The 26,487-nt window shown below is 41.1% G+C and overlaps 1 protein-coding gene across 2 annotated transcripts in view; it reads left to right on the top strand.

Annotated features, from left to right (window-relative positions):
• The window catches only part of MYRIP (myosin VIIA and Rab interacting protein), an 811,455-nt gene that overhangs the window by 580,401 nt on the left and 204,567 nt on the right, over window positions 1–26,487 (top strand). For both annotated transcript variants that reach the window (XM_073550109.1, XM_073550108.1), the window contains exons 6-7: window positions 6,267–6,364; window positions 20,883–20,963. In XM_073550109.1, coding sequence (XP_073406210.1) covers window positions 6,267–6,364; window positions 20,883–20,963 — 179 coding nt within the window. The remainder of the gene's footprint in view (window positions 1–6,266; window positions 6,365–20,882; window positions 20,964–26,487) is intronic.

Genomic DNA, 26,487 nt, shown 5'->3' with positions numbered 1-26,487 from the left:
GGGGGGTTTGATTTACTATTTATGGCGGGTTTTTATTTTTGGCAGCTGTCGCATGCTAAAAGACGCTTTTTATTGTAAAAATCGTTTTTGCATCACCACATATTGAGAGCTATCATTTTTCCATATTTTGACTCACAGAGTTGACGTTTTTATTGGTATCATTTTCGGGCACGTGACATCTTTTGATCGCTTTTTATTCCGATTTTTGGGACGCAGAATGAACAAAAACCAGCATTTCATGAATTTCTTTTGGGGGGTGCATTTACACCGTTCCACCTGCGGTAAAATTGATAAAGCGCTTTTATTCCTCGGGTCAGTACGGTTAAAGCGATACCTCACTTGTCTTTTTTTATGTTTTGGCGCTTTTATGCAATGAAAACAATTTTATATAAAAAATAATTATTTTTGCATCGCTTTATTCTGCAAGCTATAACTTTTTTATTTTTTTTGCTGATGATGCTGTATGGTGGCTCGTTTTTTGTGGGACAAGATGACGTTTTCAGCGGTACCATGGATATTTATATACGTCTTTTTGATTGCGCGTTATTGCAGTTTTTGTTTGGTGGTATGATAATAAATCATTATTTTTTGCTTTGTTTTTTATTTTTAAGGGGTTTGCTAAAGGGGTTAACTAATGGGACAGTTTTATAGGGCTGGTCGTGACTGACACAGCGATACCAAATATGTGTACTTTTATTGTTTTGTCTTTTATTTCCAAAAAATGAATTTATTAGGGAATATTTTTTTTTAATTTATTTAGCGATTTTTAAAAAAATTATTTTTACACTTTTTTTTTTAAACTTTATTACATTGTCCCAGGGCATGCAGGCATGAGGAAGCCAGCTCCCTGTAGGCCCCCGAAGGTCCCCGTCGCCATCTTGGATTTGGAGACCTGCAGGGATGAAGCCCCCCGCAGCAGCGCTGCACATTGCACTGCTGTGGGGGGCTCAGGGAAGCACGGAGGGAGCCCCCTCCCTGCCGATGCTTCCTTTAACCCCTGGTACACCGTGATCGTGTTTGATCGCGGTGTGCAAGGGGTTAATGTGTCGGGGGCGGTCCGTGACCACCCCTGACACATTATGCCAGGTATCACCTGTGATAATCAGCTGACACCCAGCCACGATCAGCGGCGCTCACCACGTGGGCACCGCTGATCGCTGTGACGTACTATCCCATCCCTGGGAATTAAGTCCCAGGGCACATGGACGGGATGACAGAAAGGGGTTAATCAGCCTTGTCACATAACTTAGGATAAAGGCCAAAGCAGAATCACAATTTGCATACACTGTGTTTCGGGGTACTGCCCCTCGTTCTGGTTGGCTGTGTGAGAGGCGTCTGACCGATATCTAAGAAGTATCATTTCTCCTTGCAGAGACTGACATGCTAAGCATGCCGAGATGAGGAGACTTAAAGCCACAGTGCTCCTCTGGGAAATATGCAAATTGTCTCTTCAGTGAGATAGAGGACTACAACTCTAGTGCCACCTATTGAAAGTCTGACCGATATCCGAGAAGTATCGCTTCTCCTTGAGGAGACTGACATGCTTAGCCTGACTTTTAGGATTGCTACTTCCAATAGGTGGTACTAGAGTTCTAGCCCTCTTCCTCTCTGAAGAGACAATTTGCATGGAAAAATGAGAAATTGCTGATCAACTTTTAAAACTTTTAACGTCGTTACAAAAAAACATTGTTTCAGAAATTGTGATGATGTAAAGTAGACATGTGGGAAATGTTATTTATTAACTATTTTGAGTGACATAACTTTCTGGTTTAAGGGCATAAATATTAAGTTTGATAACTGTGAAATTTTCAAAAGTTTTGCCATATTTCCAATATTTTCAGAAATAAACGCAAGTTATATCGATCAAATTTTACCACTATCATGAAGTACAATATGTCTCAAAAAAACAGTGTCCGAATCAGTGGGATCCATTGAAGCATTGGAGTTATAGCCTCATAAAGTGCACAAAAATCACTATAGGAGAGAAAAAGCCCCAATAGGGTCTTATCCGGTAATAATATAGAGCTAACACTTAGGCTATGTGCACACGTTGCGGAATTTCCGCTGAAATTTCCATGGGAATTCCGGAATTCCATTCCACTGGAAATATGCGAGAAAACCTCATTTTAATTCCCGCCTATTTCCCGTGGAAAAACTAGCGATTTGCAAGCGTAATTAGCTTGCAGAATGCTAGCATTTTCCAAGCAATCTGTAGCATCGCTAGGAAAACTGATTGACAGGTTGCTCACACTTATCAAACATAGTGTTTGACGAGTGTGACCAACTTTTTACTTTTGAGGCTGCCTATGCAGCATCAGTAGTAAAAAGATCTAATGTTAAAAATAATAAAATGGTGTTTTTATCATCTTCTGACGTTCCGCGCAGCGTTCCCGATCCTCGAGATGCTCCCTGCAGGTCCCGTTCCCAGTGATGCATTACGACTATGACCATTGATGACGTCGTGGTCTTGCGAGACCGCTACGGTATCGCGAGACCGCGATGTCATCAAAGGTCATTGTTGCAAGGCATCACTGGGAACGGGACCTGCCGGGAGCATCGCTGAGGCCTGAGATCACTGCAGGGGACATCGGAAGGTGAGAATATGACGATTTTTTTATTTTAACTGTATTTTTTACAGGGATATGGTACCCAGAGCCTGGAGGAGAATCTCATCTCCTCCAGACCGTGGGTACCATCCGCAAATGTTCTGCTTACTTTTTGCATGGTGGGCACAGCCACATGCAGAAAGTAAGCAGAACAATGCATTCCTATGTGTGCGGATTTACCCGCGATTCCGCACAAAGAATGAGCATGTTGCGTATTTTTCCGCGATGCAATTCTGCCTTGGAAAAATACGCAGCATTAGCACAGCATGTGCGGAATGCCATAGGATTGCATGGGATGCTTTTTTTTGCATTTTCGCGGCAAAATTGTGCTTTTGAAATCGCCACGAAAACGCAAAAAAAAGCTAAGTGTGAACACAGCCTTAGTTTTGCACTCACCTATTTTTCACAATGTTAGGGCATATATGACTCATTAGAGTCAACAGCTGCTGCAGGTCCACAGGTCAGTTAACTGACAGAGTCAACACATCAGTTTGGAGAAAAAATAAATGTGCATATTACCCACGCTGTGGTAGCAATGACGATCCAGGCATAAGATGATGAGAAGATGGTATCTTTATTCTTCAATTCTCAACGCGTTTCAAAGTCAGTGCGACTTCTTCCTCAGGAGATGCATCCATAATATCCACATTTTTTTTTCTCCAATTGATGTCTTAACTAAAGTGACAGTGTTCAGAATTGTAAAAATTGTCCTGGTCATGAAGACGAAAACAGACTGTGGCGTGAAAGGGTTAAGCCATCAACATTAGTTTTGTAAAGGTCCAACCATTCCTACTACCTCTGGTCATCTGTCTGAAGAGGCCCCTTGAATGTTTACAGCAGCTCTCAGGCTGGTTTGTACTTCCGTGTAGTATTTTTTCTAGTGGTCGTATTTTACACGGTTGCTCTAATTAATTGAATCTAACAATGCTGCAATATCTTGAATGCCTGCTAAAAAATAAAGTGCTGGTATGTGCCAACCAACCTAAAAGAATAGAACGCCAGCAATCTAATATTGATGGCTTATCCTGGGGAAAAACTATGAATTTTAAAAGACTGTATAACCCCCTTTTATTCTCCATCATGAGTTTAAAGAGTAACTGTTATTTAATTTTTATTTTCAAAAAAGCAATAATACTGGTGAAAAAAAAATTAGACTTTATGATGTATATTAAAAGAGAAATCTGCTTCTTTTTTTTCTGAACTGATCATTCATACTCAAAATGCCCAATTCACAGATAAAATCTATCTTCAGGGGGCACAGATTTTCCATTACTAAAATAGGATATGACACTTGGAGCTTATACAGGTTTATGGAGAACTAAAGATGCCATTTCAGTACTTACAGTAGAATATCTTTCTGCCTCTACCTCCTCCTCTCTTCTCTCCCCAAAGAATTTTAAAAGCACCAACTGTTATCTCCTATCTCACTAAGGCCGGGTTCACATTTTGTTTTGCAGTCCGTTAGACGGTCTATGTTACACCGAGGCATAACGCCGTAAAGCGGCACGCCGTAAAGCGGCACGTGTTCACGATGTGCCGTCATTCAGTGACGGAGCCTCGGACGCGGGCTGCAGTGTCTGAGGCTCCGTCACCGCTAGTGCAGATGGAGCATCTGCGCTAGCGGTATAGCATAACGCATATCGCATATCAATGTTTCACTGGTAAGTCACTATGTGATCGCTGGTGAGCTGTCAAACAGACAGCTTCACCAACGATCAGCACAGCGACGCGTCGCTGTGTACATTAGTTACCAGCGCACTGATGCAGGGAGCGTGCGTCCCTTAGATACCCGATGTGTACCTTAGTTACCTGCTCCCTGCATCAGCGCGCTGGTAACTAAAGTACACATCGGGTATCTAAGGGATGCACATCCCTTAGATACCCGATGTGTACATTAGTTACCAGCTGATCGCTCGTCTCCCGCCTGTCACATGCAGCGATGCGTGCTGGCCAGCGGGAGACCAGTGACCAAAAAATGTCAAGGGCTTTCCTACAGCGATCAGCGATACCGGCAGGGGGGCCGGTTGCTGATCGCTGTCACACACAGCGATCTCGCTGGTGAGATCGCTGTTGTGTCACAAAACTTGTGTGACGGGGCACTTACAGAGTTGCTTATTTCCATATGTACTGTTGATTTATGAAATAAGATTTTAAATGCTGTTTACTCTTTAACCCCTGCCCGACATTTGACGTAAGTTTAAGTCATGGCGATCATGCGGGCACAGGAGCTGTGCCCGTACCAATGCTGCTGGGAGCTCGACTTAAGTTATAACCGAGACCCAGCTGTCATTGACAAGAGTCATGCCTGCACCGCCCTGGGCCATTCAAACCCTTAAATGCCATGATAGATATCAATCACAACATTTTGAAGGCTAGAAGAAAGACAAGGCTCCCTCTCTCTTCAGATTGGCGCCCCCATGACATCATCGCAAGGGCCCGAATGTTCCCATTGCAATGTGAGGTCGTCATGATGACGTCGAGGCCAAGTTAAGAGCATGGTCTAAGATGCTTCTGTCAGTGCAGCACTGACAGGTATAAATTCCAATGCTGGTGGATTGCAGTGCACCATACTAACAGTCAGGCTAATAAAAGTTCCCATAGAGGGATGAAATGAAAAAATAAAATAAAAATTGTTAAAATATTTTTTTAAAAATCATAAAATAAAAAAACCAAAAAAATGAAAAATATTAAATCAATAAATAGGTATATCTATGTGAAAAAATACTTATATTTGGTATTGCCGCAATCTATAAAACTGTCACACTATTTAACCCCATCAGTGAACTTCATCGAAAACACCATCTTGTCCCACAAAAACGGGCCGCCTTACAACTCTGTCAGCTGAGAAATTAAAAAGTCATAACTCTCAGAAAATAGCAATGCAAAAACAATTTTTTTATATAAAATTGTTTTTATTGTGTAAAACCAGAAAAACATAAAAAAATTATATAAATGTGGTACCACTTTAATCATTCTGACCCAAAAAATAAAGCTGTCTTACAACTTTTACCATATGGTGAATGGCATAAAAATAACAAACAATTCCTGAATTGCTGTTTTTTGCTCATTCTTCACCACAAAAATCAGAATAGAAAGCGATGAAAAAATGCTATGTGCCCGAAAATGGTACCAATAAAAACGTCAACTCGTCCCACAGAAAAAAAGTCATCACATGACTCTGTCGGCCGAAATCTAGAAAAATTATAGCTCTCAAAATATGGCAATGCAAAAAATAGCATCTTTTAATGTGTGACAGCAGCCAAACATAAAAAAACCTTTATAAATCTGGTATCGCTGTAATGGCACCAACCCGAAAAATAAAGTCATCTAATCACTTATACCACACAAGGAATGGTGGAAAAATAATAAAACCAATTCTTCATCTGCTGTTGATTTGTTCATTCTGCCACCCAAAGATTCCAATTGTGGAAGTTATTTTTACTCCAAGATCTATTGATTAAAATGAACTTTTGTTCTTGGTAAAACTCCTTTAAGTGTATACTGTCTAAAAATGATACAGTTTTATTAATTCTTCCCCATTGTATGTCACTGTATTTATATGCCTTCCAAACAGTATGTATCTATAAAGCTAGAAAAACATGCTGGAAATATATGAAGCTTCAAATGCTAATATTTATAAATATACCTTTTGACTTTCAGGACACAGTATGATGGATACTCTCTCAGTGGCCTTACGTGTGGCAGAAGAAGCTGTAGAAGAAGCGATTGCCAAGGCTGAATCTTACAGTGATAGCTTGGTAAGTCTCTTTGCCTTTTAATCTCTTAATCCTCCATTATGTACTGTATATTACTTCATCTAATATGTCAGGTTGTTTGTGGTGGGTATATATACTTCATTTAGTATGTCAAGTTGTTTGGGTTGGGCTGAGGAGCAGAGCCTGCTGCTCCATAAAGGGCAGATACTGGCTTTATTACATAGCTGGCATCAGCTTTTACCAGTAGCAATCAGTTCTACCGCTGATCGCTGCTGTTAATGTTTTAAACGCTGCTGTGAATCACTCACTGCAGCAATTAAGTTCCTTGATCTGGCTTGGGTATTCGTTCAGATATGCATCGGCTCCCAAGTGATGCAGTTACGGGGTGACAATGGGTTTCCATGACAGCCAATGGCCTGCTGAAGGTTCTCAGTTGCCTGTCATGCCAATTCTCTCTGTAGCATCTATCGCCTCTCCTGGAATAGGACATCAGGAGACAGTTCTGCAGTTACTACAGTTTCTTGTATAGCCACCCTCTGAAGACATCCTGGATCCAAAGTGACAGACAATGTGAGAGATGTGACTGCTGCCCCTGCACTCTGCTTCTTTCTTTGCCGCTGTAGCTTCTAACTGTGAAAGAAGACATAGTCAGGGAGCGGAGATAGCAGCAGTGAATGACACCAGCTCTTCCAATGGCTTTTAGCACTGCCCTCAAATGAGTCATCATTACGGGGTGGTGGTAAAAGCAGTGGGTGATACACACCCCCCGATGGCAAATCATTTTAGAGGAGAGATTGAAGCTGTGGGGCAGTGTCACTACTATCTCCACCCTCTGATGATATCCTCTGTCACAGCTAGAAGCACAAGCGATGGAGATAGTAGCAGAATGGTAACGCTGAAGTCACCTCTTCCGCAGCTTCTATCACCATGGATCCAGGACTTCTTTACAGGGGGCGGTGATGCAAGAAACTGTAGTAAGTACAGTAACTGCAGCATTGCTCCCTGATGATGTTCTGTTCTAGGAGGGGTGATAGACTCTGCAGGGAGTGAGTGCAGCCCTAGCCTTCTGTGATGTCCTGTTTGAGACTCCTTTCAAACGAATCATCACAGAAATGAAGTAAATTGCAAAACTGGTTAGGGTGCAACAATGAATAATAATAATAATAATAATAATAATCTTTATTTATATAGCGCCAACATATTCCGCAGCGCATTACAGTTTAACAGTTTCAAACACAACAGTCTTTGGTAACAACGTTAACAATACAGTAATTAAAGCAAAATAAAATGACCCTGCTCATGAGAGCTTACAATCTACAATGAGGTGGGGGAAATACAAAGTACAGATGTGTATTTCCAATGCTGTATTGACAATGATTGTTCAGCCATCTTGAGGGAGTGGGGGATAGATCGAGATAGTGAATGGGCTACACACACACTTAGACATAGAATGACTTTGATTAGGGATTGTGATAGGCCGCTCTGAACAAGTGTGTTTTGAGAGAGCGCCTAAAACATTGCAAATTGTGGATGGTCCTAATTTTTTGGGGTAGAGCATTCCAGAGGATTGGTGCAGCGCGGGGGAAGTCTTGGAGTCGGGAGTGGGAGGTACAGATTAGTGAATCGAAAGTCATTTGCAGAGCGCAGCGATCGGTTAGGCTGATAAAAATAAGGGAGGAGATTAATGGGGTGCCGCACTGTTGAGAGCTTTGTGGGTGAGAACAAGTACTTTGAATTGGATCCTATAATGAATGGGCAGCCAGTGTAATGACTGGCGAAGAGAAGACACATCTGAATACCGATTAGCTAGATGGACGACCCTGGCTGCTGCATTAAGGATAGATTGGAGAGGGGAAAGTCGAGTAACGGGAAGGCCAATTAATAGAGCGTTGCAGTAGTCCAGTGAATCAAGGCAACATTGAGGGGTTTTGTTGCTTCCATGACGAGAAAAGGGTGGATTTTAGATATGTTCTTTAGGTGTAAGCGGCAAGAGCGGGAAAGAGATTGTATATGGGATATGAAGGAGAGATTGGTGTCAAACATAACACCTAGACAGCGCGCCTGCTGCCGGGGTGTTATTGTGTTGCCACCCATGGAGAGGGAAATGTCAGATTTAGGGAGGTTAGTAGACGGTGGGAGCAGAAGTTCAGTTTTAGAGAGGCTGAGTTTCAGATAGAGAGCGGACATGATGTTGAAGACTGCGGATAGACAGTCACAGGCGTTCTGTAGTACAGCGGGGGTAAGGTCGGGAGAAGATGTGTATAATTGTTTGTCATCAGCATAAAGATGGTACTGAAAGCTAAATCTGCTGATGGTCTGTCCAATTGGGGCTGTGTAGAGATAGAAGAGAGGGGGCCAAGGACTGAGCCCTGAGGTACCCTGACAGCGAGAGGAAGAGGAGATGAAGTGGAGCCAGCGAACAAGACACTGAACGAGCGGTCAGGAAGATTGGAAGAGAACCAGGAGAGGGCAGTGTACTTAATGCCTAGTGACTGGAGCCTAGAGAGTAGGAGATGGTGGTCAAAAGTGTTGAACGCTGCAGAAAGGTCAAAAAGAATGAGCAGAGAGTGGTCACTGTTACATTTTGCTGGCAGAAGGTCATTGGTCACTTTGATGAGTGCAGTTTCTGTCGAATGTAGGGTGCAAAGAGATATTTAGAAAGGATGTTTTATGTACGAGACCAATCATTTAAGTAGTTAATTGCAGGTGTACAAAAAAGGTAGCATAAAACTATAATATAATAATATAAAACTACCATTTTTGGAAAATTATTTTCTTTAAAAAACTTTGATGATATTTAAGTGGCAGTTTTTATTAAACAATTCTAGCTTGTATGAATAAACTATACTATATGTTATTGTTTCTTTCTGGGAAAACAATTTGCTAACAGCTGAGATAAATTTTTATCACGTCACAAATTATCTCAGCAATTAAAGGGAACCTGTCACCGGTTTTATGTTACCCTATCTAAGCGAACGCATAACCAGGCTCAATGATTGCAGCAATGTGTCACTTTTGTCTATCACTCTTTATCAGCTACAGTACAAGCAGAGCACATGAGACCTTGTATTCATGAGCTGCAGGGCACCACTGCCCTCTTGGCCCCAGCTGACAGCTTTCTCTCTATTTGGTACATACAAAGCAAGATGTCAATCATGTCAGGTGGGAAAGCTGGTAGACAGTCCACAAATATTGAAGACTACAAAACTTGCACATCATTGCTTGACGAATGCTTAGGTCATGCTGATAAATAGTGATGATATGCATTTACCTCAAAACAAAATAACACATCGTAAGTATCAGAGTGTCTGTCACTACTTCACGCTGCCCTCAGAGCAACATAACCTGGTGACCGATTTCCTTCAAACTTTTCAGAGATTTACATGTATGTTGCACAGAGCGGCATTTTATGCTGCAGTGGTGTCATTTAATTGTTCTGAGCACATATATGCTTTATTCTTACCAGAGGCGTAGCTAGGGGTTCAACGCAGGAGTGTCAGAGGGGCATCGAAATGTCTTAGTGGTCCCCCTAATGAGGTAAAAATGTTGCACTCTAATCTTAGGTATAAAGGAACTCGGAAGATGACCATGCTGTTACTGAAAATAAGTCTCTACAAAAAGACCAATACTGAAATTACAATATAGTGGCAGTTACCAGTCCTGCAGAACATATATAAGGCTATGCTTATATCACTTTTGCTCCTACATTCAGTGGCTCCATCTGAATCCCCATACTGTTGACTACATCTTGCTGCGCTCCTCAACTAGGCATATACAGCCAAAAATGATATATGAAAGAGCACAATGTGACTCAGCTTGTATCATTATACTCAATGGCATTTGCCCGAATCCCATTTTTTGGGTGTCCGGACGTAAGCCCAGACAGATCCACTGAACATTGGAGCTAGTGTGATGTGAACCCTGCCTGAGAGATTACAGTACAGATATTGATAGTTACGTAGGTTGAAAAAAGACCTATGTCCATCAAGTTCAACCTTTCTCCACCAATTGTACATTTCAACACTAATTTCGCTATAACCCGCAATGTTATATGTATTAAGGAAATCGTCCAACCCTTTTTAAAACGCTATTATAGTGTGTGCCATTACTACCTCTTGTGGTGGGGCATTCCACAGTCTGACTGCTCTAACTGTAAAGAACCCTTTCCTGTTTAGCTGCCGGAATCACCTTTCTTCCACCCGTAATGAGTGCTCCCTTGTCCTTAGTATGGTCTTTGGAAGGAATAAGTCATATGCCAGTGTTTTGTACTGGTCATACATATATTTATATATGTAAAAGAGATCTCCTCTGAGGCATCTTTTTTCTAAGCTAAACAAGCCCAACTTTGCCAACCTCTCCTCATATGAGAGGCCTTCTATCCCTTGTAATAATCTAGTTGCCCGTCGTTGAACTGATTCTAACTTCTGAATATCCTTTTTAAAGTGTGGAGCCCAAAACTGGATCCCATATTCTAGATGTGGCCTGATCAGTGATTTTTATAGGGGTAATAATACGTTGGTATTGTGGGATTTTATTTCTGTTTTTATACATCCTAAAATCTTGTTTGCTGACATTTTACTCTCAATCCCATCCACAGGGTCATTAATAAAGAGGTTAGAAAGAATCGGTCCTAGCACAGATCTCTGCAGTCCCCACTGCTGACTATATCCCATTTAGAGAACATACCATTTATGACAACTCTTTGTTTCCTGTCACTGTCATTCCTTACCCGTCTGCATATTTTTTCCCCCAGTCTTTGCTTCTGTAGCTTAAGTATAAGACTTAAGGGGTACAGTATTAAATGCCTTTGCAAAGTCCCGATAAATCACATCAACCGCATTACCTACATCCAGGTTTGGACTCACCTACTCATAGAAACCCAACATGTTAGTTAGACACAACTTATTGTTCATGAATCCATGCTGGTTGTCATTTATTATATTACTAGCTGAAGAGCCCGGCGCTGCCCGGGCATAGTAACTAACTGTGGTTAGTTATAGAAAATTATAATTATCCTCCATTCCATAATCCCGTGCCCATATACCCATCATACATATCCACGATCCCATAGGCCCGTGCCTATATACCCATCATACATGTACTCCATCCCATAGTTGAGTTCCCATATACCCATCGCACATCCTCCATCCCATAGTCCCATGCCCATATACCCATCACACATCCTCCATCCCATAGTCCCATGCCCATATACCCATCACACATCCTGCATCCCATAGTCCCGTGCCCATATACATATCTGCCATCCCATAGTCCCGTGCCCATATACCCGTCAAACATATGCTCCATCCCATAGTCCAGTGTCCATATACCCATCACACATCCCCCATCCCATAGTCCCGTGCCCATATACATATCCGCCATCCCATAGTCCCGTGCCCATATACCCGTCATACATGTCCTCTATCCCATAGTCCAGTGCCCATATACCCATCACACATCCTCCATCCCATAGTCCCGTGCCCATATACATATCCGCCATCCCATAGTCCCATGCCCATATACCCATCATACATATCCTCCATCCCATAGTCCCGTGACCATATACATATCCTCCATCCCATAGTCCCGTGCCCATATACCCATCATACATCCTCTATCCCATAGTCCCATGCCCATATACCCATCACACATCCTCCATCCCATAGTCCCATGCCCATATACCCATCATACATATTCGCCATTCCATAGTCGAGTGCCCATATACCCATCATACATATCCGCCATCCCATAGTCCTGTGCCCATATACCCGTCATACATATCCTCCATCCCATAGTCCAGTGCCCATATACCCATCACACATCCTCCATCCCATAGTCCCGTGCCCATATACCCGTCATACATATCATCCATCCCATAGTCCCGTGCCCATATACCCGTCATACTTATCCTCCATCCCATAGTCAGTGCCCATATACCCATCACACATCCTCCATCCCATAGAACAGTGCCCATATACCCATCATACATATCCTCCATCCCATAGTCAAGTGCCCATATAACCATCACACATCCTCTATCCCATAGTCCCATGCCCATATACCCATCACACATCCTCCATCCCATAGTCCCATGCCCATATACCCATCATACATATTCGCCATTCCATAGTCGAGTGCCCATATACCCATCATACATATCCGCCATCCCATAGTCCTGTGCCCATATACCCGTCATACATATCCTCCATCCCATAGTCCAGTGCCCATATACCCATCACACATCCTCCATCCCATAGTCCCGTGCCCATATACCCGTCATACATATCGTCCATCCCATAGTCCCGTGCCCATATACCCGTCATACATATCCTCCATCCCATAGTCCAGTGCCCATATACCCATCACACATCCTCCATCCCATAGTCCCGTGCCCATATACCCATCATACATATCCACCATCCCATAGGCCCGTGCCCATATACCCGTCATACATATCCTCCATCCCATAGTCCAGTGCCCATATACCCATCACACATCCTCCATCCCATAGTCAACCATTATGACATCATAATGAGCGGCGGCAGGTCTTGCAACCTCTGATGACATCAGCGTCGCCATGGCAACCATTGTGACATCATAATGAGGGGCGGGGCTTGATACGCACACACTGCTTCCCCAGTATGCAAATAGGGGCATTGTGACATCATAATGAGGGGCGGGGCTTGACGCGCACACACTTTTTCCCCAGTATGTAGATAGGGGCAAAATTGTTTGGTGAATTGGAACGTGTGCGGTTAAAATTTCGCCTCACAACATAGTTTAGGACGCTCTCGGGGTCCAGACGTGTGACTGTGCCAAATTTTATGGCTGTAGCTGCGACGGTGCGGATGCCTATCCCGGACATACACGCATACACACACACACACATACATACATACATACACACATACATACACACTTTGAGCTTTATATATTAGATTTTCTGCAATATATCTCTGCAGGTCATCTCTTAAAATGCCCTCAAAAATTTTGCACACTACTGATGTCAGACTTACCATACGGTAGTTGCCTGGATCCACCTTATTTCCTTTCTTAAATATTGGTACCACATGAGCCATCCCCCAATCCTGTGGCACCAGCCCTGTTACAAGATAGTCTAAGAATATGAGATACAGTGGTCTGTCAATTATTGATCTCAATTCCCTCAATATCCGTGGATGAATGCCATCTGTGCTGGAGGATTCGTCAATGTTTAACTTGCTCAGACGTAGGTGTACTTCTTTTTGTGTTAAACTAATTATATCAGGTTGTGAATTTTGATTTTTGCCTTGTTGAATGATCCCTGTAACAGACAGTTCATTGGTGAAAAGTGCCTGTTTAATAAATCAGCCTTCTTTATCCTCTGTGATTATCTTGTTATTGTCATCTTTTAAGGGGCCGATACCATCTATTTTTTTCTTTCTGGCAATGATGTATTTATAAAAAATTTTAGGATTTTAATGTCGTTGGTGATTTGTATCTCTGTAGATAACTTGGCTAGCTTGATTTATTTTTTACATTTCTTGTTTAGATCTTAATACTCCTGAAATGCTATTACAGTATTCTCGGCTTTCAAGATTTTGAATGCCCTTTGTTTTTGTCTTATTAAACTTCGTTCATCCATAATGGTTTCTTTTTATTCCTTGACATTTTATTACCAGAGGATATAAGTTTTCTGCAGGATTCTAATAGTATTTCCTTAAAAATGTGCCATTTATGTTCAGTATCCCCAGTTACCATGAGGTTGTCCCAGGCTCTTCCCTTAATTTGTTGAAATCAGCTTTCTTAAAGTTCCAGGTTTTGGCATTTCCCCTTTTGAATATATGATTGAAACTTACAATGTTATGCTCCCCAAATGCTCCTTGACCTGGAGATCTGAAATTGTATTTGGTTTATTTCACATAACCAGATTGAGCAGATTACCTCCCCTGGTTGGTTCATCTACCAGCTGAGAGAGGTAATTGTCCTGAACTGTGGATTAGAAATTGTAGCTTTTAGCGCAACCAGAAGATTTTATTGAATGTCTGGATAGTTAAAATCCCCCATTATAAGAACCCTATTACTGTTTGCTGCCTTTTTAATTTGCTACAGCATTTCATCCTCTACCTGTTCAGCTATATAAAACCCCTTCATGACCGGAGCTTTTTTTTGTTTTTGCGTTTTCATTTTTTGCTCCCCTTCTTCCCAGAGCCATAACTTTTTTATTTTTCTGTCAATATGGCCATGTGAGGGCTTATTTTTTTTGCGGGATGAGTTGTAGTTTTGAACCACACCATTAGTTTTACCATGTCGTGTACTAGAAGACAGGAAAAAATTTCAAGTGCTGTGAAATTTCAAAAAAAAGTCCAATCCCACACTTATTTTTTGTTTGGCTTTTTTGTTAGGTTCACTAAATACTAAAACTGACCTGCCATTATGATTCTCCAGGTCATTACGAATTCATAGACATCAAACATGTCTAGGTTAATTTTTATCTAAGTGATGAAAAAAAATTCCAAACTTTGCGAAAAAAAAGAATTCTGCCATTTTACAATACCCGTAGCATCTCCATTTTTCGTGATCTCGGGTTCATTGAGGGCTTATTTTTTGCACGCCGAGTTGACGTTTTTAGTGATACCATTTTGGTGCAGCTACGTTCTTTTGATAGCCCGTTATTGCATTTTAATGCAATGTCGCGGCGACCAAAAAAAGTAATTCTGGAGTTTTTAATATTTTTCTTGCTACGTCGTTTAGCGATCAGGTTAATCCTTTTTTATTGATAGAGCGGGCAATTCTGAACGTAGAGATACCTAATATGCGTGATTTTTTTTTTTATTGTTTTATTTTGAATGGGATGAAGGGGGGGTGATTTAAACTTTTATATATTTTTTATATTTTTAAACAATTTTTTTCTTTACTTTTGTCATGCTTCAATAGTCTCCATAGGATGCTAGAAGCTGGCACAACTCGATCGGCTCTGCTACATAGAGGTGATGAGCAGATCGCCTCTATGTAGCAGAATTACCGACTTGCTATGAGCGCTGAAAACTGGGTGGCGCTCATAGCAATTCAGCACTGACAACCATAGAAGTCTCCAGGAGACCTCGTGTTGTCATGCCGACGCAACGGTGACCCGCGATCACGTGACGCGTGTCACCGGTGAGCGCATTTTTTTGTCTGGATGGCCGGAAGCGCCATTTAAATGCTGCTGTCAGTGTTTGACAGTGGCATTTAACTAGTTAATAGCTGCGGGTGGATCGTGATTCCGCCCGCGGCTATTGCGGGCACATGTCAGATGTTCAAAACAGCCGACATGTCCTTGAAAATATGTGGGCTCACTGCCAGAGCCCATATCAAAGTGGAGGATGCTGACATCAGCGTAATAGTATATCTGATGTCGGTAAGGGGTTAATGTGGATTTTACGAAGATACACACCCCTCCACCTTTTTTATCTTTCCTGTCTTTTCTGTGGTGAGTTCATTTTCCCCTTTGTCACTGAGGTCTGGTGAACTCCCTATTCTGGTAAAGGAAGGTAATGAGCCTGATTATCAGGCACCTGAGTCTAATGAGGATAACTGGCTGAGTGGAGTCACGGACTGGATATAAGGCTGCCGACGCCCTTCTGCCCTGTGGGTGATTTCTCTGTGGACTTCTAGGACACCAGTCTGATTACTGCTCCTCTAAAGCTGAACTGGACTTAGCTAGCATTTCTGTTTTTGCCTCCTACGGTGACTCAATCATAACACTTTTCTAAATGTAGTGTTACTCTCTACGTTTGTTACCCAGTCATGGCTCTCGTCAAGCCAGGTTTCAGTAACGTCCCACCACATCGTATTCATACATATTGTGAGACCATATGCAGGTGCAGTTGGCCTTGGGTTCTTTCTGATGCATGACAATGCTCAGCCTCATGTGGCTAAAACATGTCAGCAGTTCCTGCATGATGAAGGCATTGATGCTATGGACAGGCCTACCCATTCCCCAGACCTGAATCCAATCAAACACATCTGTAACATCATGTCTTGTTCCATCCACCAATGCCACTTTGCACCACAGACTGTCCAGGAGTTGACTGATGCTTTAATCCAATTTTGGAAGGAGATCCCTCAGGAGAACATCCGCCACCTCATCAGGAGTATGCCAAGGCATTGTAGGGAGGTCATACAGGTATGTGGAGGCCACACACTACTGAGCAAAATTTCCTTATCTTGAGGAATTTCCACTGAAGTTGGATCAGCCTGTAATTTGATTTTCCACTTTGATTTTGAGTATTATTCCAAATACAGACCACCATGGGATATTAATTTTGATTTACATTGATCATTTTTATGTTTTATTGTTCTTAACGCATTCCACTATATAATGAATAATAATTTGCAACTGGAATATTTCATTCAGTGATATCTAGGATGTAGTATTTAGTGTTTCCATTATTTTTGTGCAGGTGGCATTTAATGTTACCATTATTTTTCAGCAGTATAATATATATATATATAATCTGTTTAGGGCAATTTGAGCTACAGACAGCAATTCTGTTTTAATTGTTTTGTTATTTCTTCTGTTTTATGGCATTCACCAGCTGTGTAAAATAATGTGATATTTTGTTAGCTTACACCATTATGGGGATGAAAATACTAGTACATTTGCCCGTGGGTTTTTCCATGTAAACCAATTAGGCATGTGGATTTAATATGTCATAAATGCTTTAACGCTGAGGAGTCTGTCAGGAACCCCCCACCTCCAGAAACGGGGAGTTCAGGGCTTTCCTTTCCTTCACAAAAAGTGAAAAGACACTTTCTAATGCCTGTAGGAGATACAGAAAGACTCAAGAGAACATGACCCAAAACCCACGAAAACCCCCTTGGTAAATACTATTAGGAATCAGAGGTTTGCATGGCTTGTTATGTTGTTTTAATTTCGTTAATGTCATTAAACATAAAATTAGACATCCAATGTAATACAAAAGGCAAGGGAAATAATGAGCGGTTATGTTCAGTGTATTAATTACTAAAAGTTTATTTCATGCTGTGTCTCTAGGCAGTGACACATGTTCTTTTCTAATAGATCTACCCTAGAACTTATTTTCCGCTTCACAAAAACTGAGTCGAGGCAAATGTCAGTCATAGGCTTTGTTTGTAAACTGTATTCCAAGCCTCGGTGCACCAAGCTCAGGGTTAAGAAAAATCTAATTGGCTTAATTCTGACAACTCCACGCCATGCAAGCCCATTTCTCAAGTGAGAAGTAGCTCAAAATTTAAAGAGGACTTTTTACTTGCCATAAATAAATATTCATGAAAGATAATGTGGTGTAAAATTTTGCACTATTTTAGCTTAACTCTGACTTCTTGCTGCAAAACAGGGTAGAGACAATAATAAAGAGCAAACTTCATGAACAACATGCCCCATTATGATGAATTTTAATGCAAAAATACCACAAGACAAGACAAAAAGTGGCTTAACAAGAAATCAGAATGATGACGGACTTTAGATTTTTATACAGGGAAGAGAGCGCCATATTTCCAAGGTGCAAGAAAACAAGAAAAGTAATACCAGATTCAATAGAACAGCAATATTACCAGGTTAAAAAAAATACATATTTATGGCAAGTGACAGGTCCTCCAGAACGCTGCAATCATGTTTGATCACAGTGTTCTGGGGGCTAAAGTGCCAGGAGCAGTCCGTGACCATTCCTGTCAGTTGTGAGAATCAGGCTGTGAGCGCGGCTGATCGCACATGACTTACTATCTTGTCCATGGGCATGAAGCACTAGGGCACATGGACAGGATAGTACGTCAAATGTCAGAAAGGGGTTAAAATATAACTCTTTGGCCACAATGATCAAAGGTATGTGTGGAGAAAAAAGGGCACAGAATTTCAGGAAAAGAACATCTTGCCAACCATTAAGCATGGGGGTGGATCATTCATGCTTTAGGGTTGTGTTGCAGGCAATGGCACAGGGAACATTTCACGGGTAGAGGGAAGAATGGATTAAATTAAAATTTGAACAAATTCTTGATGCAAACTTAAGATTTGTAAAAAAAAGCTGAATTTGAAAAGAGGATGGCTTCTACAAATGGATAATGATCCTAAACACACATCAAAATCCACAATAGCCTTCCTCAAAAGGTGCAAGCTGAAGGTTTTTACAATGGCCCTCACAGTCCCCTGATCTGAACTTTGTTGAAAATCTGTGGATAGACCTCAAAATAGCAGTGCATGCAAGACAACCCAGGAATCTCACAAAACTGGAAGAATTTTCCAAGGAAGAATGAATGAAAATCCCTTAAACGAGAATTGAAAGACTCATGGCTGGCTGCAAAAAGCATTTACAAGCTGTCATACTTGCTAAAGGAGGTGCCACAAGGTACTAACCATGCGGGGTGCCTAAACTTTTGCATTGACCCATTTTCCTTTTTCCTTTTTGTAATTTTTAAAATATAAAAAATGACAATATTTTTTCTGCCTAAAATACAAAGCAATTGTGTCATCCTTAACTTTATCCCTTTTAGAGATCATTTAATCTTCATCTTGTTTAACTTTTCACAATAACAGTAATTTTGACCAGGGGTACCCAAACTTTTTACATGACGCTATATGTCCAATCATCTTTACCATCTTAAGGAGCCAAGTGCAGTCACACAAGGTCTAATCAGCTCTGTCAGTAATGCAGGGCTTCTGTTGCTATTCAGCGTCTCTGGTTCATCACCTTAGGTTAGAAGGTTCCCTGTGTGACATTCTAAATTGCTGCACACTTTTGAGAAATCCATTTTTATTAAATGCAATTAATAAATGTTTCAGTGGTTAGCAGTGTTAATTTGCAGCACTTGGGTCCTGGATTCAAATTCCACCAAGGACATCTGCAATAAGTTTTTATGTTTTTTCCTGAGTTTGCGTGAGTTTCTTCCCACACACACTTACCTTGACACTTCCCTCAAAGGGATTCTGTCTTCATAGAATGACTGTTGAAACTACGGTAAGTATCAATGCTCAGTGCCTCATGGAGGGGCCAATTATTTAAATACACCTTCCCACCTGCTTGTTTTTCATCTATCTCCATCCTACTCTGGCTATATGAAGCCAGAAGTGTCAATCAGAGCAGGGAATGGAGGCGATAGAGGGAAACCAAGTGGGAAAGTGTATGTAAATGATTGGTCACACCATGATGCACTGAGCACCTGTACTCAATTGGAACAGTCATTATGTGCTGACAGAGACTCTTTAAGGAGGCTAGCTGTTGGTGCAATTGCTCTCTCTGCCTATCTCATCTGCATATGTGGACAAGAGTAGATATAGAAGCCCTCCAAAGTCAAAAGCCTTTCCAGAAAGAGGAGCAAGAGAGGTTTAGACAATAGAAAGAAGGTTCTAGCAGAGCCCTAACTTTAGCTCATTTGGCAAAAGGTTTGTGGAGATAGGAGAGTTGGAGGTAGATAGTTTTTAATATAATCCTCTGTCTCTAGATATTTAATTAAGTGTTACCTTGATCCGTTCTAAACTGTGATCTAGATTTTTTTTAGTTTATAAATCAGAGTTATAGACCAAGGTGCACATTTTTGGTGAGATAGGTGTGATTTAAATCACTTCACAAGACTACCAGCCAACACCTGACAATTGTATCATCAGTATGGTTGTAGTTCAGCTCAAGGCAAATGATGTCCAGGTTCTTGGATGCCATTAAATGTGTATTCTTAAGACCGTGCCGGACACCGGGGTCTGTACAGATGACATATTTCGGATACCACAGTATAACTTTGGTTGAATTGCTTCAAGAGGAGATAGGATAATACTAATCTGCCCTTCATTTTTTTAATTTTAAGACAAACAAAAACATACAATAAAAGTAAAGAAATGTAAGTGGAACTTACTACAGATACATGTTATGATGGACAGTCAACCTTGCATTGAGAAATGTTTGAACAGTATGGTGGTATAGAGAGGTATAGAGTATTATACATAAGAACACTTGGGATTGACAGAATGGGTGATATGATTGTCTATCCAACTACTATCATGCCTCTAACTTTGGGTAAGGAAAGCAAATTCTTATCCTCCTGCCTTTAGTGTTCAGAGGGATTGTTCCACCTGTACAGTAGGTCCTGCAAATTGGGGGATATTTAATTTGTATTAGATTCGAAAATACTTGTTAGGGTTTTGTGATAAAATCGCAGATTTAGGCCACGTTCACACGTTCAGTATTTGGTCAGTATTTTACATCAGTATTTGGAAGTCAAACCAGCAGTAGGTGATAAATACAGGAGTGGTGACGTGTTTCTATTATACTTTTCCTCGATTGTTCCACTCCTGGTTTTGGCTTACAAATTTTGATGTAAAATACCGAATGAGTGAACATGGCCTTCATGTTACTTTTTAGCTATATAAAATCCTCTTCTGTATATGTGACATTCTTATTATTATCTGACTGCAATGTCTTGTTTGTTTGTTATGGATGGAAGCAGCAGGTAGTATTCAGGAATTAAGTCATGACCTTGCAAAGCCCTCTACGGAGATGTGGGTTAATCTAGTATTGTGTCCTAGATTTCGTAAAGCAGTGACTTAAAAAATAAATGTTCTCTTTCCCTTTAGGATAAACAGAATGAGGCTTGTTACTTGCGGGAGCACAAGGAAGAACTGATTGAGGAACTGGCTACAACTATTGTACAAAAGGTAAGTGCATTTCTCTTCTTTGTTCTGGTTGCATTCACTGAACTTTTGCAAAAAGTTTCTTCTGCATTAAAAGCTTTTTTTTTTGGAAACCGTGGAAATAATTCCTTTAAACTGAGCTTATCACATGGAATATGTTGTTTGACCCGCCAGCTGTATGGATATTTAAATTTGAGGGTTAAAAAAATCAATAAAATTTGCATTTTATTCATTGAAATCCCTGCACATTCTATGCTTAGTCGTCCAGTGGGTGATTCTACTTACTGATTGTGAGTTATTCGGATATGCAACTAAAATGTAGGTTTTCGGTTACATCTTACCATTGACAGGAATTTAAGTGATTAAAAAACAGGTTAGGGCTTGTTCACACAAGCAATGATCCTTTCTTCTGAGAGAATCGATTTGATTATAGCAATGACACCTGGCTCAGACTCTGATCAGAGTTTGAGCCGAGTGTCATCTTGCTGTGATCCGATTCTCTCGCATAAGAGAATCATAGCACGGGTGTGGAGAAGATGGAGAATTTAATTTCTCCATCTTCTCCATTGCCTGTGTGCATATAGATTGGACTGTACTCTGAAGACATCCGAGCACAGTCTGATGTTTTACACGCACCCATAGACCTTTATGGGTCCGCGTCATCTGATTTATGGAGCCACTCACAACATGCTGCGATCTGAACGCAGATCTGCACTGCCCCATATTATAACATTGGAAAGAATGCTATCCAATAAAACATCGGATAGCACTCGTCTGAGTTACAAGCTCGTATGAGGGAGCCCTTATACTGACTCTTTTCCGACAAATCAATCTGCTCAGCTACTGCTCTATAATATAGACCTACAGCATTCCCAAGCTGACAGTTTCCTTTTAAAACCTTTTTAAAGCATATAGTAGTAGTAGTAATCCAAATGTGACATGGTTATATTTAGCAATATACAAGGAGCAAGGAATGCAGGGATGTAAGGGTCGAAATGACTGTAAAGGGAGGAAGGGTGGCAAGAGAGGGGAAAAATTATTGTCAACAGGTGAATTCAGTTCCTGAGGCTCCAGAGCATGTGTACTGCAAACAAAAACTCAACCATGAAACTTAATGCTGAAGGCATGACAAGCATGTTTTTTGTGCAACATGTAGCTATAACCATAGCCAAAAATGTATGGCGGCACAAAGCGCCCTTCTCCTTACACATTCATAAGAAAGTTGAATAAATTGATACCTTGATATGTAACATAGTAAAATAGTTAGCAACTCTGAAAAAAGACATTTGTCCATCCAGTTCAGCCTATATTCCATCAGTATAAATCCCCTGATCTACGCCTAAAGAACCTAATAACTGTAAGATACAATATTGTTACGCTCCAGGAAGACATCCAGGCCTCTCTTGAACTCCTCAACAAAGTTCGCCATCACCACCTCCTCAGGCAAGGTATTCCAGATTCTCACTGCTCTAACAGTAAGGAATCCTCTTCTATGTTGGTGGAACAACCTTCTCTCCTCCAGACGCAGAAAATGCCCCCTTGTGATCTTTACCTTCCTTGGTATAAACAGATCCTCGGAGAGATAACTGCATTGTCCCCTTATATACTTATACATGGTTATTAGATCGCACCTCAGTCGTCTTTTTTCTAGACTAAATAATCCTAATTTTGCTAATCTCTCTGGGTATTGTAGTTCCCCATCCCCTTTATTAATTTTGTTGCCCACCATTGTACTCGCTCTAGTTCCATTATATCCTTCCTGAGCACTGGTGCCCAAAACTATACACAGTACTCCATGTGCGGTCTAACCAGAGATTTGTACAGAGGCAGTATAATGCTCTCATCATGTGTATCCAGACGTCTTTTAATGCACCCCATGATCCTGTTTGCCTTGGCAGCCACTGCCTGGCACTGACCGCTCCAGGTAAGTTTATCATTAACTAGAATCCCCAAGTCCTTCTCCATGTCAGATTTACCCAGTGGTTTCCCATTCAGTGTGTAATGGTGATATTGATTCCTTCTTCCTATGTGTATAACCGTACATTTATCATTGTTAAACCGCATCTGCCACCTTTCGGCCCAAGTTTTCAACCTATCCAGATCCATCTGTAGCAGAATACTATCTTTTCTTGTATTGACTGCTTTACATAGTTTTGCATCATTTGCAAATACCGATATTTTACTGTGTAAATCTTCTACCAGCGACTCAGTTAGAGAATAAACCATTTATAACCACCCTCTGCTTTCTATCACTAAGCCAGTTACTTACACATTTACACACATTTTCCTCCAGACCCAGCATTCTCATTTTGTGTACCAACTTCTTGTGTGGCACGGTATCAAACACTTTGGAAAAATCAAGATATACCACATCCAATGACTCACCTTGGTCCAGTCTATAGCTTACCTCTTCATAAAACCTGATTTGATTGGTTTGACAGGAGCGATTCCTCATAAACCCATGCTGATATGGAGTTAAACAGTAATTCTCATTGAGATAATCCAGAATAAGATCCCTCAGAAACCCTTCAAATATTTTACCAACAATAGAGGTTAGACTTATTGGCCTATAATTACCAGGTTCACTTTTAGAGCTCTTTTTGAATATTGGTACCACATTTGCTATGCGTCAGTCCTGTGGAACAGACCCTGCTGCTATAAAGTCCCTAAATATAAGAAATAATGGTTTGTCTATTACATTACTTAGTTCTCTTAGTACTCGTGGGTGTATGCCGTCTGGACTCGTAGATTTATCTACGTTATTTTAATCTTATTTAGCCGGTTTCCCACCTCTTCTTGGGTTAGATTTTTGACCCTTAATATAGGGTTTTCTTTGTCTCTCAGCATTTCACATAGCATTTCATTTTCCACCGTGAATACTGAAGAGAAGAAGGTGTTTAATATATTAGCTTTTTCCTCGTCATCTTTCTTCACAATTTTTTAAGGGGCCTACACTTTAACTTATGATTCTTTTACTACTGATATAGTTGAAGAACAGTTTGGGATTCGTTTTACTCTCCTTAGCAATGTGCTTCTCTGTTTCCTTTTCTGCAGCTTTAATTAGTTTTATGGATAAAGTGTTTTTCACCCTATAGTTTTTTAGAGCTTCAATGGTGCCGTCCTGCTTTAGTAGTTTAAATGCTTTCTTTTGTTAATTGCCCCTATTACTTCTTTGTTTAGCCACATTGGGTTTTTCCTATTTCTTGTCCTTTTATTCCCACAAGGTATAAACCGCTTACAGTGCCTATTTAGGATGTTCTTAAACATTTCCCGTTTATTATCTGTATTCTTATTTCTGAGGACATTGTCCCAGTCAACCAAATTAATGGCATCTCTAAGCTAGTCAAACTTTGCCTTCCTAAAGTTCAGTATTTTTGTGACTCCCTGTCAAGTCCCCCTAATGAAAGACAAGTGAAACTGTACAATATTGTGGTCGCTATTTCCTAGATGCCCGACGACCTGCAGATTTGTTATTCTGTCAGGTCTATTAGATAGTATTAGGTCTAAAAGTGCTGCTCCTCTGGTTGGATTCTGCACCAATTGTGAAAGATAATTATTCTTGGCTATTAGCAGAAACCTGTTGCCTTTATGGGTTTTGCAGGTCTCAATTTCCCAGTTAAAATCCGGGTAGTTAAAGTCCCTCATAACAAGGACCTCATAATGGGTTACAGCTTCATCTATCTGCCTTTGGAGTAGACTTTCCATGATTTCTGTTATATTTTGGGTTTGTAACAGACCCCAATGAGAATTTTGTTGCAATTTTTGCCTCCATGTATTTCGACCCATATGGACTCGACATCCTCACTCCCTTCACTAATATCCTCCCTTAAAGGGGACTTTAGACAAGACATTATATAAAGACAAACCTCTCCTCCTCTCCGATTTTTACGATCCTTTCTAAACAGCCTGTAACCCTGTAAGTTAACTGCCCAGTCATACCTTTCATCTAATCATGTCGCGGTTATTCCCACTATGTCATAGTTACCTGTAGATATTTTTGCTTCAAGTTCTTCCATCTTGTTTGTCAGGCTTCTGGCGTTTGCAAGCATGCAGTTTAGAGGATTTTGTTTTGTTCCAATCTCCTCCCTGTGGATTGCTTTAGAAATTTTCTTACCTCCCTTCTAAGTATGTTGTCTTGGGTCTTCTTTGCTGCACCTTGTGTCATATTGCAGATCCACATTTTTCTTGATATGTAAATGAGCTGTTAAGATCTATGGGCAAGACACTGACCTGCATGAGAATCTGCCACCAGGACTTAAATGAAAGGGATTGTTACTAGAGATGAGCGAATTTGTTCTAATTTTGTCCTTGAATCTGATTTTGACATATTCGAGCCATATTCAAACAATATTCATGCCGAATGTATGTCTTATGATCGATTCCGAACATATTCGGTAATTTCTACTCCCATTGACTCTAATGACGTTCGGCTGTGGTCGACGAATATTGCAAAAACAATATTCGATTCCGATCATATTCGCAACTGAATCCGAACAAATTTACTCATCTCTAGTTGTTACCAGTGTGAGACATGTAATGACTGGAGATGAGCGAACATCGTTGGCTCCCTCCTTATTCGGCAAGCTATAGCGCTTATGAAAGAAGCTGCAGCGGGAAACCAGATACCTGGTCAGCTCCCGATAATCAGCTGTTTGGCACCACAGCTGCATGTGTCGCGGCTGTGTGACAGTCACAACAAACAGGCTCTCCATGCATGTGACACAGTGGACCATTCCCTATTACTACAGACCCTCTCATCTCTTGGCATCACAGACTTTGCCCTATCTTGGATCGCGTCATACCTAACCGACTGGATATTCAGCATCTCCCACTTCCACTCCACCTCACCGCACCCCCTATCTATTGGAGTCCCACAAGGTTCAGTCCTAGGGCCCCTGCTCTTCTCCATTTACACCTTCGGCCTGGGACAGCTCATAGAATCTCACGGCTTTCAGTATCACCTCTATGCTGATGACACACAGATCTACATCTCTGGACCAGATATCACCATCCTACTAACCAGAATCCCTCAATGTCTGTCCACTATTTCATGCTTCTTCTCTGCTAGATTTAAAAAACTTAATATGGACAAAACAGAACTCATCACCTTTCCCCCAGCTCACTCAGCCCCACCAACGGACCATTCCATTAAAGTAAACGGCTGCCCACTCTCCCCAGTCTCACAGGCTCGCTGCCTCAGGGTTATCTTTGACCCTGATCTCTCTTTCAAACCCCATATACAAGCCCTTTCCACTTCCTGCCAGCTTCAACTCAGAAATATTTCCCAGATCCATACATTCCTCAACCAATAATCTGCAAAAACCCTACTCCATGCCCTTATCATCTCCCGCCTTGACTACTGTAACCTCCTGCTCTATGTAACACATCACACCCCTCCAATCTATTCTAAACTCTGCTGTCTGACTAATCCACCTGTCCCCCCGCTATTCCCCAGCCTTTCCCCTCTGTCAATCCCTGCACTGGCTCCCCATTACCCAAAGACTCCAGTTCAAAACCCTAACCATGACATACAAAGCCATCCACAAAC

This window comes from Dendrobates tinctorius, unplaced genomic scaffold (assembly GCF_039654945.1).
Source record: "Dendrobates tinctorius isolate UK_male_01 unplaced genomic scaffold, ASM3965494v1 ptg000162l, whole genome shotgun sequence".
Taxonomy (NCBI): Eukaryota; Metazoa; Chordata; class Amphibia; order Anura; family Dendrobatidae; genus Dendrobates; species Dendrobates tinctorius.
Note: the sequence above shows the minus strand (reverse complement) of the source record. Positions and strands in the feature narration are given on the sequence as shown.